The sequence below is a fragment of the Staurois parvus genome, unplaced genomic scaffold, assembly GCF_062004578.1.
Source record: "Staurois parvus isolate SC_StPar_1 unplaced genomic scaffold, SC_StPar_1.0 ptg000223l, whole genome shotgun sequence".
Taxonomy (NCBI): Eukaryota; Metazoa; Chordata; class Amphibia; order Anura; family Ranidae; genus Staurois; species Staurois parvus.
Genome location: NW_028318019.1, coordinates 858,633 through 872,812, shown reverse-complemented (window position 1 = coordinate 872,812; position 14,180 = coordinate 858,633). Strand labels below are relative to the sequence as shown.

The 14,180-nt window shown below is 50.3% G+C and overlaps 1 protein-coding gene across 1 annotated transcript; it reads right to left on the bottom strand.

The window, feature by feature from the left end:
• Positions 1-901: 901 nt before the first annotated feature.
• LOC149460651 (uncharacterized) lies at positions 902-3,762 on the bottom strand. Its single transcript, XM_089679382.1, has one exon. The coding sequence runs from the start codon at positions 3,756-3,758 to the stop codon at positions 1,938-1,940; it is 1,821 nt and encodes a 606-aa protein (XP_089535508.1). The 5' UTR covers positions 3,759-3,762; the 3' UTR covers positions 902-1,937.
• Between the last annotated feature and the right edge of the window lie 10,418 nt (positions 3,763-14,180).

Here is a 14,180-nt window from a genome sequence, read left to right as displayed (position 1 = left end):
TCCTGCATTCTTGTTCCTGTTCCTCTGTTCCTGCTAGTACGTTTCCTTGTTGCCAAACTCTGCCTGTTCTGATTACGCTGACCGTCTCCTGCTCTGACCCCGGCTCGTTCCTGACCATCCCTCTGCCTGACCCTCTGTACGCTGCCCGCTAAATGCTGAACCTGGCTTGTGACCCCGACCATTCTCCGCTTGCTCCCCCTGTACCTACCTGCCCAATTGTTATTGACCCGGCCTGCCTGACGACGCTTGCACTGTATGTACTGTTATCTGTGGGTGGTTGGTTTGGTTTGTTTGCACTGTGTTATGTTTTAGTATTGCACTGCGTTTATGTATTGTTAGTGTTAATAAATTATATTGTTTATAACATATCTGAAGCCTGCGTTTCCCTGCGTCAGTCACATACCTCTGGTCATACCCGGGAGCCCTGACACCCTCCCATCTGACCGTGCCCATTACTCTCCATGGCATGCCGAGCAGAACTTGGTTTTCATGTGTCTGCGTTGGGCTGATTTGTGGTCACCATGGATTGAATTATTAGGTGTAAACCAGGCAGATGGCTTGTTCTGGGGATTGTCAGTGATCACATGTCCTGTTATATGGATTCAATATCCATCGTCTGACATCCTAACAGGAGTTCTGTCATTTTTCAGGATGTCAGGAAAAACATGTCCTCCGTCAGTAAATGTTCATGTTGTGTCAGTAATAAAAGTCACGGAGGGTTGGGAACCCTGCAAGGGGGGCAGAGATATGTGACTGCCTAGTCCAGCCTTTCTCAGCCAGGGTTCCTCCAAAGGGTTCTAGGGCTTCCTTGTCACTTCATTGGGCTGTATATGGAAGTGTCACCGACCAGCCGTTTCTGGATACACAGCTTTGTCATCATTGCACACACACAGGATTTTGTTTTTCATTCAATACATTTTTATTATAATTTCACTTTTAACAAGATTGCAGAAAAAAATCAGTAAACGGTAAAAGAAGGAATCTGATTGGTCAGGAAGATCCCTTGTCTGGAATGTGGGGGCGGAGTCATTATTATTGGTGTACAATACAATACACAACGTGTTCCATTATTATAACAAAGTATTGTAGAAAAGATCCCAACATGTGACATGGCTGAATGAATGCTGGTCATATTAGTTCATCTATTCTCTAAGTGGGGTGGTATCTATTGGGCCAATCCCTTTTACAAACCACACATAATATCGCCCTTCAAAGTGAAACAGAAATGATTTGCACAAAATCAAAGAGTAGAAATATTTTCCGGTGGATCCTCTCTACCCAGACCCCATATGTAGACATAGAACAACAAGCTGTGTTCCCTCTCGTGCCGCACTCCTCCAACCACCCAAACCCACACAGAAGCCAAGGGAAATAATGAGAGGAAAGTTCCCCCCTAGTTTGGGGCGGAGTTCTCCTTCCCTCCTGTTGGGGGATGGGAGAAGGATGGACTGAAGACAGAGAGACGCTTCGGGGTCACCACTGTTCTGTAGAGCCTTGAAATGAAGGACATCAACTTCAGAAGTTCTTGTTGTCTGTGTAAAGTTCCCCGATAACGAGATCTGGGCTCTCCCGGCTTCTAGCTCTGTAACCCGCTATATCATTATCAGGAAACGCAACTCCGACACCCAAGAAGGGCTGAAGTTGTGTCCTTCATTTCCAGGATCTACTGACCACTCTGCACCCGGACATTTACTGCACTTCATCCATGTCTTTGGGGGCCTCTCATCTCCTTATCAACTGTTTCTTCCATGACGAAGATCAGCCATGGAGTATATCTGAGGTGTATATCAGGGTGTGCTTCTTCCCCACGAGAGCTGGGATGTCCAGCAACATTCATCTAGAAGACATTTCCCGCACTCAAAGCACTAATACACCTCCAGGGTTGTGTGGGACCCCTGATGTACAGGAAGACAGGACCTCAGTGAGGAACATTTCCCTCACTCAGGACAGGAAAGTGGCTTCTTCCCTGTGTGAGATCTCTGATGTGTGTAAAGACTGGACTTCCATGAAAAACATTTCCCGCACTCAGGACAGGAATATGCCTTTTTCCCCGTGTGAGAACTCTGATGTGTGTATAGATGGGACTTCGTTGAAAAACATTTCCCGCACTCAGGACAGGAATACGGCTTCTCACCTGTGTGAGATCTCTGATGTGTGTAAAGACTGGACTTCGTTGAAAAACATTTCCTGCACTCAGGACAGGAATACGGCTTCTCACCTGTGTGAGATCTCTGATGTGTGTAAAGACTGGACTTCTCTGAAAAACATTTCCCACACTCAGGACAGGAATATGGCTTTTCCTCTGTGTGAGATCTCTGGTGTGTGTAAAGATTGGACTTACTTCTAAAACATTTCCCGCACTCAGGACAGGAATATGGCTTCTCCCCTGTGTGAGATCTCTGATGTGTGTAAAGACTAGACTTCACTGAAAAACATTTCCTGCACTCAGAACAGGAATATGGCTTCTCCCCCGTATGAGATCGCTGATGTATGGATAGCTTGGACTTCGTTAAAAAACATTTCCCGCACTCAGAACAGGAATACGGCTTCTCCCCTGTGTGAGATCTCTGGTGTGTGTAAAGACTAGACTTCTCTGAAAAACATTTCCCACACTCAGGACAGGAATACGGCTTCTCCCCTGTGTGAGATCTCTGGTGTGTGTAAAGTTTGGACTTACTTGTAAAACATTTCCCGCACTCAGGACAGGAATATGCCTTATCCCCTGTGTGAGAACTCTGATGTGTGTAAAGACTGGACTTCACTGAAAAACATTTCCCGCACTCAGGACAGGAATACGGCTTCTCTCCTGTGTGAGATCTCTGATGTGTGCACAGATGGGTCTTCAGTGAAAAACATTTCCCGCACTCAGAACAGGAATACGGCTTCTCCCCCGTGTGAGATTTCTGATGTGTGCACAGAAGGGTCTTCAGTGAAAAACATTTCCCGCACTCGGGACAGGAATATGGCTTCTCCCCCGAGTGAGATCTCTGATGTCTGTAAAGATTGTACTTCAGTGAAAAACATTTCCCACACTCAGAACAGGAATACGGCTTCTCCCCCGTGTGAGATCTCTGATGTATGTATAGATGGGACTTCATTGAAAAACATTTCCCGCACTCAGAACAAGAATACGGCATCTCATCTGTGTGAGATTTCTGATGTGTGTAAAGACTGAACTTCTCTGAAAAACATTTCCCGCACTCAGGACAGGAATACGGCTTCTCCCCTGTGTGAGATCTCTGGTGTTTGTAAAGACTGGACTTACTTGTAAAACATTTCCCGCACTCAGGACAGGAATACGGCTTCTCCCCTGTGTGAGATCTCTGATGTATGTAAAGACTGGACTTCACTGGAAAAAATTTCCCGCATTCAGGACAGGAATACAGATTCTCCCCTGTGTGAGATCTCTGATGTCTGTAAAGACTGGACTTCTTTGAAAAACATTTCCCGCACTCAGGACAGGAATAAGGCTTCTCCCCCGTGTGAGATCTTTTATGCATATTAAGTTGGTATGTAGAAAGGAAACCTTTCCCGCACTCAGAACAGGAGAAGCTCTTCTCTGTTGGAAGGCCGGCCCGGTCCCGCACAGTCTGAGGTTCCTCAGGATACGAGGAATCCGATGGTCCATCTACACTGGGTGGTGCCGGATGGACATTGGAGGGAGCCGGGTTTTCTCCTGGACTATACTGTGTGATGTCCTCATCTTCTACTTTCCAGTCTGGAGACAAAGTGAGACAATCCTCGGAGGTTTTCCTCATCTCCCGGCCATGGACTAAAATACAAAGACAAAGAGGATTACTAGACAGGAGCTGATTGGTTCCCCCAAACCAGGACTCCGCCCACATCAGGCAGCTTGGTCTCTGAGGAGCTTACAATTCCACCCTCAAGGGAACTAGGAAATGGCTCCTCTGATCTCCTACCAGGTCATTTCTTTATTCATGGACCTTAGTCAGAGAATGAGGAAACAACCAGAACTGTCTTTTATAGGAGGGACAATGATGAGGGGATTATAGGACGAGGGTCCCCACCCCCTCTATCACTCATCGCCATCTTCCCAACACAAGAAGTACTGCACTTCCTTATTTAGTCCATGATTTAGTCATGAAGAACAGCGGGGCTGAGCCCCACCAGAGGTCAGAGAGTGAGGATGGGGGGAGAACAACCAAGATGAAGACTGGACTGATCCTGAAGACCACCATCATTGGGGTATTGACTCCTCCCTCATTATCAATTTCTGTTTAAGGGTCCAAAGTTGGAGGATGTTATCACAATATTATCACCATGTAAAACTCTGTGCTCCAATCACATCATCCGATATAAAATGTCCAGCTGGGAGGAAATGGGTGTAACAAAAGAGAATACATATTATGTGTATATATAGCAGTGGGGGGAGGGGGCAGAAGTCAGGAGTATGTAATGTACAACATAGAGTATATAGTGCAGGGGTCAGGAGTATGTAATGTACAACATGGAGTATATAGTGCAGGGGTCAGGAGTATGTAATGTACAACATGGAGTATATAGTGCAGGGGTCAGGAGTATGTAATGTACAACATAGAGTATATAGTGCAGGGGTCAGGAGTATGTAATGTACAACATAGAGTATATAGTGCAGGGGTCAGGAGGATGCAATGTACAACATAGATTATATAGTGCAGGGGTCAGGAGTATGTAATGTACAACATGGAGTATATAGTGCAGGGGTCAGGAGTATGTAATGTACAACATGGAGTATATAGTGCAGGGGTCAGGAGTATGTAATGTACAACATAGAGTATATAGTGCAGGGGTCAGGAGTATGTAATGTACAGCATAGAGTATATAGTGCAGGGGTCAGGAGTATGTAATGTACAGCATAGAGTATATAGTGCAGGGGTCAGGAGTATGTAATGTACAACATAGAGTATATAGTGCAGGGGTCAGGAGTATGTAATGTACAACATAGAGTATATAGTGCAGGGGTCAGGAGTATGTAATGTACAACATAGAGTATATAGTGCAGGGGTCAGGAGCATGTAATGTACAATATAAATTATATAGTGTAAAGGTCAGGCCTCATAATTACCATTCAGTAATCAACTGTAATCTAAATGTTTACTGTAGACAAGTTGCAGAGATCCCACACCGCTGCCTCCCATCTCCTGAGACTGCACTCAGTGACTTGGGTCAGAGACACTACAGACATATCCCTCCACTCGGCACAGGTGACAAATACTGGGAGAATTGCTATGTCACCACCATGAGGAATAAGATCAAAAGCTCACACCCCAGGTGCCTAGGTCTAGTAACACTTATGGTGAAAATGAACATTTTGCTGCCAGCTGAACCCCAGAACCTCCATAAATCCAGTCTAGATACATAAATTGTGTCTGCAGCACAGAGAAGGAAGATTATCCGAGAGAAATCCAGGAATACAGGACGGGGAACACAGCTCAGGAAAGTGACCAGGGGATTACAGGCTGATATCACCCAGTCCCCGCCCTACTCTGGACCAATCAGTGAGCAGTATGGGTGGAGGAATGGATTTAGTGTTCATGACCCACCTGTGCTGATCTCTGTAGGAGTGTCCTCCTCTATAAATGTCCCCGTTATTCCATCCTCCTCCATAGACTGCTGATCATCCCTCACATACGCCTCTTCTTCTTCTGCTTTCACCTCAAATTCTATATCAATTGGATCTCCACTCTAAATCAAGGAAATTAGAGAAAATATCATCTGTAAAATGTAAGATTTATGATTGTGACATCACACACAAAATCCACACATTGTCTCCCTTCACAGAAGCAGATCACATGTGATATGTCGGTACATTTCCCCTAAATACCGCATGCCATCCTGAAACTGTCCATTTCCTATCCCGTGTTGCGGTATTGGCCACAAACACTGAACACGCTCAGTAAATACCGCATGAACAGGCGTTACATTCACAGAAGGAAATAAAGAATGAAATGCATGCGGTCATTAATTAGTGGTGGAGACATGCGGCATTCAGGAAATGTGTACTGCTTGGTAAAGAGTGGGCGGCCGCTGGCATCCTTAACAACCAGTAAACAACATGGTTGTTAGGGAGCAAACGGCCGCTGCGTCTTAACCAACCGATAAATTAAAAAAAAAAAAAAAAGGTTTACCGGCAACAAAATATTAAGAAAATGGCGTGGGGTCCCCCTCCCGGGTCTGGTATGGATTTTGAGGGGGACCCCTTGTCAAAATGAAAGAAATGCATACCAGAACCCTATCTGAGCATGCTGCCCAGAAGATCAGGAAAGGGGGGGGATGAGCAAGCGACCCCCCTCCTGAAACATACCAGGCCACGTGCCCTTAACATGGAGTGGATGCTCTGGGGCAGGGGGAGGCTTTGCTCCCCCAGAGCACCTTGTCCATGTTGATGGGGACAAGGGACTCTTCCCCCCAACCCAGGCTAGTGGCTGTGGAGGTTTGCAGGCAGAGGACTTACAAAATGTAACAAGGGGGCCCTCAGATCCCTCACCCCATGTGAATGAGTATGGGGTACATGGTACCCCTAATTATTCACCCCCAAAAAGTATTCTGTTAAAAAGACAGCAGGCAGTTTTTGACAAGTCCTTTATTAAAAAAGCAAAACTAAAGCAAAATGTCCCCCCGGTGTAGATCCATCATCAATCACGATGCTCGCTGTCACCGCTGACTCGGAAAGAAAAGCTCCGCTCCCAATGAAGACTCCCCTCTGTCTGACAGCTCTGCTGCCTCCTGCCACTAAGTATACTAAGAGACGGTGCCACTCAGTGATATCACTGACCGGGCATGTTGTATTGGTGACGCCACTGACCGGGGCATGTTGTATTGGTGGCGTCACTGACCGGGGCATGTTGTATTGGTGATGTCACTGACCGGGGCATGTTGTATTGGTGACGCCACTGACCGGGGCATGTTGTATTGGTGACGCCACTGACCGGGGCATGTTGTATTGGTGACATCACTGACCGGGGCATGTTGTATTGGTGACATCACTGACCGGGGCATGTTGTATTGGTGACGCCACTGACCGGGGCATGTTGTATTGGTGACGTCACTGACTGGAGCATGTTGTATTGGTGATGTCACTGACCGGGGCATGTTGTATTGGTGACATCACAAGACGGCAAAGCCACACAGTGATGTCACAGGGTAGTAGTGCTCCTTAGTTTATTTAGAAGTGGGAGGCGGCGGAGCTGTCAGATGGCAGGAGGGGATCTTTGTTTTTTCTTCAAGTCAGCGATGACAACGAGTATTGTGATTGGATCATCGATGGATCTACATCAGGGGGATATTGTTCTTTATTTTTGTTTTGTCAAAAATTTCTTCCAGTGTTTTTTTACACTACACTATTTGGTGAATAAATAGGGGTACTATGTACTCTATACTCATTCACATTGTGGGGGGCCGGGATCTGGGGGCCTCCTTGTTAAAAGTGGCTTCCAGATTCCAATAAACCCCCCACCCACACACCCCCACAAACACTGCCCAGGGTTGTGGGGAAGGGACCCTTGTCCCCATCGACATGGGGACAAGGTGCTTTTGGGAGGGCAGAGCGCCCCTGCCCTGAAGCACCCACCCAATGTTGAGGATATGTGGCCTGTTATGGTTCAGGAGGAAGGTGGGCACTCACTAAGGGTCTGGTATTGATTTTGGAGGGGAACCCACACTTTTGTATTATTTTGGCATCGGGGTTCCCCTCAAAATCTATACCAGACTTTGAACTTGGTGGCCGTCCGCTCCTTGTTTACTGGTTGTTGGGGACACTGGTGGCTGCCCTCTCCTTAACAACAAACTATTTACAAGTGTTGCTATGGACACCAGTGGTAAATTACCCGCAGGATTCACTACTAAAAACAGAATGCAGCATCTTACTACATACTGGGATACGGGAAGATACCGCTTTGTGATTGGAGCCCATAGTCTCTAGAAGTCCATGTTCTAGATTCTCCATCCCACCAACCTTGTAATAGTGAGGGATGGTGTGACCTTCCTGTGTGGAATCCCGGGAATACAGAGGACGGGGACATCTCTCTGGTGGGTTCCTGGTATTAGGTGGCTCCATCATATCCTTGTGTCCTTCTGAAAACTCCTCCATCACTCCATACTCCTCATCCTCCTCTTTATACTCTTCTTTAACATCAATATTATCATCCCCGAGGATTCCACTCTGAAAGATATAATAAAACATTCATTGTAACAAACATGCTGTGTATAAATCACAACTACCAATAATTGTCATCATCTACCTGATGATGGTGAGGGATGGTGTGACCTTCCTGTGTGGAATCCCGGGAATACAGAGGACGGGGACATCTCTCTGGTGGGTTCCCATGACTGGATCCATCTGTAGGAAACACACACACTGACTGAATCCATTGTTTCTATGTGTTTATCAGATGATGGGGGATCTAGGTGGATCCTCCGTACTGCTCTCTCCTTTACAATAAAGTCTCCTCTTACCCGGTGATGTGAGGGGTGGCTGATTGTCCATCATGACGTCCTTGTAGAGATCCTTGTGTCCTTCTAAATACTCCCACTCCTCCATGGAGAAATAGACAGTGACACCCTGACACCTTATAGGAACCTGACACACACAATGATACAGTCACCATCCAGACACATCCCTTGTCTGTTACTGGAGAATGTCCCAGAATTCCCGGCACCGCTCACCTCTCCTGTCAGCAGCTCCATCATCTTCTTGGTGACTTCTAGAATCTTCTGTGTCTTCTGTCTTGTAGGGATCAGGGATGGAGGTGGGGGGATGGTGATGGGATTCTGGATTCTCGAGGATCTTGTGGTCATACGATGAGATCTCCTTCTGGTGTCATTGTCGGTAGATTTCTTCATGACTCCTGTACAGTTCTGTGTGATACAAATATAAGTCTCACTCTCCCATAATCCCTCCCTTCTATGGTCAGCTCTAGATTTATTCTCCAGGGATTGGCCACAATGTGCCGACTCAGCAAAGGACAGACATCTCCATCCAATGATATGATGACAATGGGGTCAGATTTATAGCTCCTTCTAGAAGTCATATAATAGAGTCACTAATGGTTTACTAGTAAGGCTCACTGACCCACCAGGAAATGTCACCCATGGATTTAGTGGTCAGTGGGCGTGGCATGCTGGTAATCATGGGTCTCCCTGATTGGACTAAAGCTGAGATTGTTCTCTTCTATAACCAATGCCGCCATCTTGTGCTATAACCAAATCTCATAGAGTCCGGACACTTTATGTATTCATAGTACTTGTGTGGATGTCGTTATTGATTACAGAACATCAGAAGACTTCAAGTGACTCTGAATACCTCCCAGTGTACAGCCCAGTCAGATTTAACCCCTTCATTACACTCACCTCTCCAGTCAGCAGGCTGAGGATCTCCAGGGTGAGCTTCAATATCGTCTCATTCCGGGGAAATTCCTTCCTTACAATCTTCACAAAACCCAAAGTCTGCTGATTGTCCATCATGACGTCCTTGTAGAGGTCCTTGTGTCCTTCTAAATACTCCCACTCCTCCATGGAGAAATAGACAGTGACACCCTGACACCTTATAGGAACCTGACACACACAATGATACAGTCACCATCCAGACACATCCCTTGTCTGTTACTGGAGAATGTCCCAGAATTCCCGGCACCGCTCACCTCTCCTGTCAGCTGATGGACCATCATGGTGGTCAGTTCCAGAATCTTCTGCTCTTTCTCCCTCTCAGGTATCAGAGAATGAGATGGAGGCACCATGGTGAGGCTCTGGGTTCTGCTCCATCCTCCTGAGATTGGCTCCCCACTAGACTTCTTCTTTACAACATAATCCTACAGATCAGGAGAAAAATAAAACAATATCAACCACCTGACATCATCTAAATGTGTGCAAAAATAAAATGGTCTATTGACCAGAATAGACAAGAGTGATGTCATGTGACCTCCCAGAATCCTCCTCACCTCTCCGGTCAGGTCTGAGTTTTATTAATAGAGATGAGAGTGATGTCATGTGACCTCCCAGAATCCTCCTCACCTCTCCTGTCAGGTCTGAGTTTTATTAATAGAGATGAGATTGATGTCATGTGACCTCCCAGAATCCACCTCACCTCTCCGGTCAGGTCTGTGTTTTATTAATAGAGATAAGAGTGATGTCATGTGACCTCCCAGAATCCTCCTCACCTCTCCGGTCAGGTCTGTTTTTTATTAATAGAGATCAGAGTGATGTCATGTGACCTCCCAGAATCCTCCTCACCTCTCCTGTCAGGTCTGAGTTTTATTAATAGAGATGAGAGTGACGTCATGTGACCTCCCAGAATCCTCACCTCTCCGGTCAGGTCTGTGTGTTATTAATAGAGATACGAGTGATGTCATGTGACCTCCCAGAATCCTCCTGTCAGGAATGGACTGGCCAGCAATGGTGGGACTCGCCTGCCTTATGAGCTGCAGTACCAGGGCTGGCCAACGGGTGCTCCCAGCAATCAGAGACTCAACCTTGCAGCCAGTCAAACACCTGGAACTGATTATACTGGTGTATTTAAGGGATGGCCAGACCTGCAGACTCTGCCTTGGTGTGTGTTTCTCCTGGGCCCTGTATCCTGTTCCTGCTCCCTGTTCCTGTCTGATTCGTTGCTGACCCTGCTCTGATCCCTGGCTTGTCTGACCATTCTCCTCTGCCTGACCCTCTGTACCACGCTGCCCGCTACCTGCTGAACCTGGCTTGTGACCCCAACCATTCTCCGCTTGCTCCCCCTGTACCTACCTGCCCGATTGATATTGACCCGGCCTGCCTGACGACGCTTGCATTGTATGTACTGTTATCTGTGGGTGGTTGGTTCGGTTTGTTTGCACTGTGTTATGTTTAGTATTGCACTGCGTTTATGTTTGTATTGTTAGTGTTAATAAATTATATTGCTTATAACATATCTGAAGTCTGCGTTTCCCTGCGTCAGTCACACAACTCTGGTCGCACCTGGGAGCCCTGACATTACACCAAGGCCAATCCTGACCAGAAGTGGCTGCATAGGGAAGCCATCTTGGTTTGTTGCTGGGAAGGATGGATCTTGATGAGGTTGTGTATTTATATCTGCTAGTGTTTGATGACAGGGAGTATGCTTATCAGACTCTGAAGGAGTATACCCGGGATGAACTGCTAGAATGTATACGGCTCGCTCATGTTCTAGTAGATCAGGGCACAGAATTCTCTGAGGTGCAGCCATTGATTCAGGTTTGTGCGGAGTTGGTTTCATCTGGTTCCCCCGAATGCAGGGATGAATTTTTGCCGCCATTTAGTGCCGACCAGGTACAGTCCCTGGTGTGGTTATTAGAGGATGATGTGGGTTACTTTCTGGAGCATTATTCTGCATGTTCACCACAGGTACTAAGAGATTGTATAAACGCAGTGCAGTCATTGGTCAGACAGGCTTTGTGTAAGCTCAGCTTTGTTCAACCCATACTGCAGACATGGACAGATTTGTTGCACCCAGCCTCAGTCAGCTTACAAAAACCCAGTCCTGCTTCTAATCTATTTCCTCAAAGCTCTATTCCTGCATTCCCAACAGCACCTCCAGTTACAGCCCAGTATACCCTGCTATCTACCGCATGTCAGTCCCCTGTTCCCACTCGCTGCACCTATCCTGCCTTTAACCCTGTAAAAAAGTCCTCTGCAGCAACTGTTCCCTCCCCTGTTCCATCCTCCAGCTCTTCTCTGTCTCCAGCTGCTCCATTCGTTTGCAGACCTGCGTTTACTTGCAGTGCTCCAGTAGTTAAAACCAGAAAAAAGCAAAAATTCTTTCCAACCAGTACCATCCTGCCAGTATCCAAACCGATGAGCCTGCCGTCTGAGAACCTGCCTTCCGTGGTTCAGCCTGGTGCCTCGGCACCTGCACTTCAGCCTGATGCCTGTACCCAGCCTGATGCCTGTACCCAGCCTGATGCCTCTACCCAGCCTGATGCCTCTACCCAGCCTGATGCCTCCACTCAGCCTGATGCCTCCACTCAGCCTGATGCCTCCACTCAGCCTGATGCCTCTACCCAGCATGATGAACTGATCCAGCCTGATGATCCTATTAGGCCAGTTGACCCGATGCCCGCTGTTGATCCAGATGATCCGGTACCTGATCCGGTGCCCGCTGTCGTGCCAATTGACTCAGAGCCCGCTGTCGTACCTGGTGACTCGGTGCCCACTGCCTTGCCAGATGACGTGGTGCCCGCTGGCGAGCCAAATGACCTGATGCCTGGTGACCCAGTGCCCGCTGTCATACCTGGTGACCCGATGCCCGCTGTCGAGCCAGACGATCCAATGCCTGGTGACCCGGTGCCCACTGCCTTGCCAGATGACGCGGTGCCCGCTGGCAAGCCAAATGACCTGATGCCTGGTGACCCACTGCCCGCTGTCATACCTGGTGACCCGATGCCCGCTGTCGAGCCAGACAATCCGGTACCTGATGACCCGGTGCCCACTGTCGTGCCTGGTGACTTGGTGCCCACTGTCTTGCCAGATGACGCGGTGCCCGCTGTTGAGCCAAATGACCTGATGCCTGGTGACCCGATGCCCGCTGTCCAGCCAGACGATCCAATGTCTGACCCAGTGCCCGCGATCATACCAGTTGACTCGGAGCCCACTGCCTTGCCAGATGACGCGGTGCCTGCTGGCGAGCCAAATGACCTGATGCCTGGTGACCCAGTGCCCGCTGTCATACCTGGTGACCCGATGCCCACTGTCGAGCCAGACGATCCAATGCCTGGTGACCCGGTGCCCACTGCCTTGCCAAATGACGCGGTGGCCGCTGGCAAGCCAAATGACCTGATGCCTGGTGACCCAGTGCCCGCTGTCATACCTGATGACCTGATGCCCGCTGTCGAGCCAGACAATCCGGTACCTGATGACCCGGTGCCCGCTGCCGTGCCAATTGACTCAGAGCCCACTGTCGTGCCTGGTGACTTGGTGCCCACTGTCTTGCCGGATGACGCGGTGCCCGCTGTTGAGCCAAATGACCTGATGCCTGGTGACCCGATGCCCGCTGTCCAGCCAGACGATCCAATGTCTGACCCAGTGCCCGTGGTCATACCAGTTGACTCGGAGCCCACTGCCTTGCCAGATGACGTGGTGCCCGCTGTCGAGCCAAATGACCTGATGCCTGGTGACCCGATGCCCGCTCTCCAGCCAGACGATCCAATGTCTGACCCAGTGCCAGCGGTCATGCCTGGTGACTCGGTGCCCGCCGCTCCGCCTGGGGGCCCGAGACCTGTCGCTCCGCCTGGGGGTCCGGCGCCCGCCGCTCCGCCTGGGGGTCCGGCGCCCGCCGCTCCGCCTGGGGGCCTGAGACCTGTCGCTCTGCCTGGGGGCCTGAGACCTGTCGCTCCGCCTGGGGGCCTGAGACCTGTCGCTCCGCCTGGGGGCCTGAGACCTGTTGCTCCGCCTGGGGGTCCGGCGCCTGCCGCTCCGTCTGGGGGCCCGAGACCTTTTGCTCCGCCTGGGGGTCCAGCACCCGCCGCTCCGCCTGGGGGCCCGAGACCTGTCACTCCGCCTGGTGGTCCGGCGCCCGCCGCTCCGCCTGGGGGCCCAAGACCTGTCGCTCCGCCTGGGCGTCCGGTGCCCGCAGCTCCGCCTGGGGGCCCGAGACCTGTCGCTCCACCTGGGGGTCCGGCGCCCGCCGCTCCGCCTGGGGGCCCGATGCCTGTCGCCCCTCCTGGGGGCCCGAAGCCTGTCGCCCCTCCTGGGGGCCCGAAGCCTGTCGCCCCTCCTGGGGGCCCGGCTTTCGCCGCTCTGCCTGGGGGCCCGATGCCTGTCGCCCCTCCTGGGGGCCCGATGCCTGTCGCCCCTCCTGGGGGCCCGACGCCTGTCGCCCCTCCTGGGGGCCCGACGCCTGTCACCCCTCCTGGGGGCCCGGTGCCCACCGCTCTGCCTGGGGGCCCGATGCCTGTCGCCCCGCCTGGGGGCCCGATGCCTGTCGCCCCGCCTGGGGGCCCGAGGCCTGTCGCCCCGCCTGGGGGCCCGCTGCTTGCTGCTTCGCCTGGTAATCCGATGTGCCTCTGCCCGGAGTCCAGCCCGATGTGCCTCTGCCCGGAGTCCAGCCCGATGTGCCTCTGCCCGGAGTCCAGCCCGATGTGCCTCTGCCCGGAGTCCAGCCCGATGTGCCTCTGCCCGGTGTGCCTCTGCCCAGTGTGCCCCTGCCCGGTGTGCCGCTGCCCGGAGTCCTGCCCGGT

Bases quoted from the DNA above. Each gene is read 5' to 3' on its own strand.
- LOC149460651 (XM_089679382.1), bottom strand. From the start codon at position 3,758: ATGAGGAAAACCTCCGAGGATTGTCTCACTTTGTCTCCAGACTGGAAA.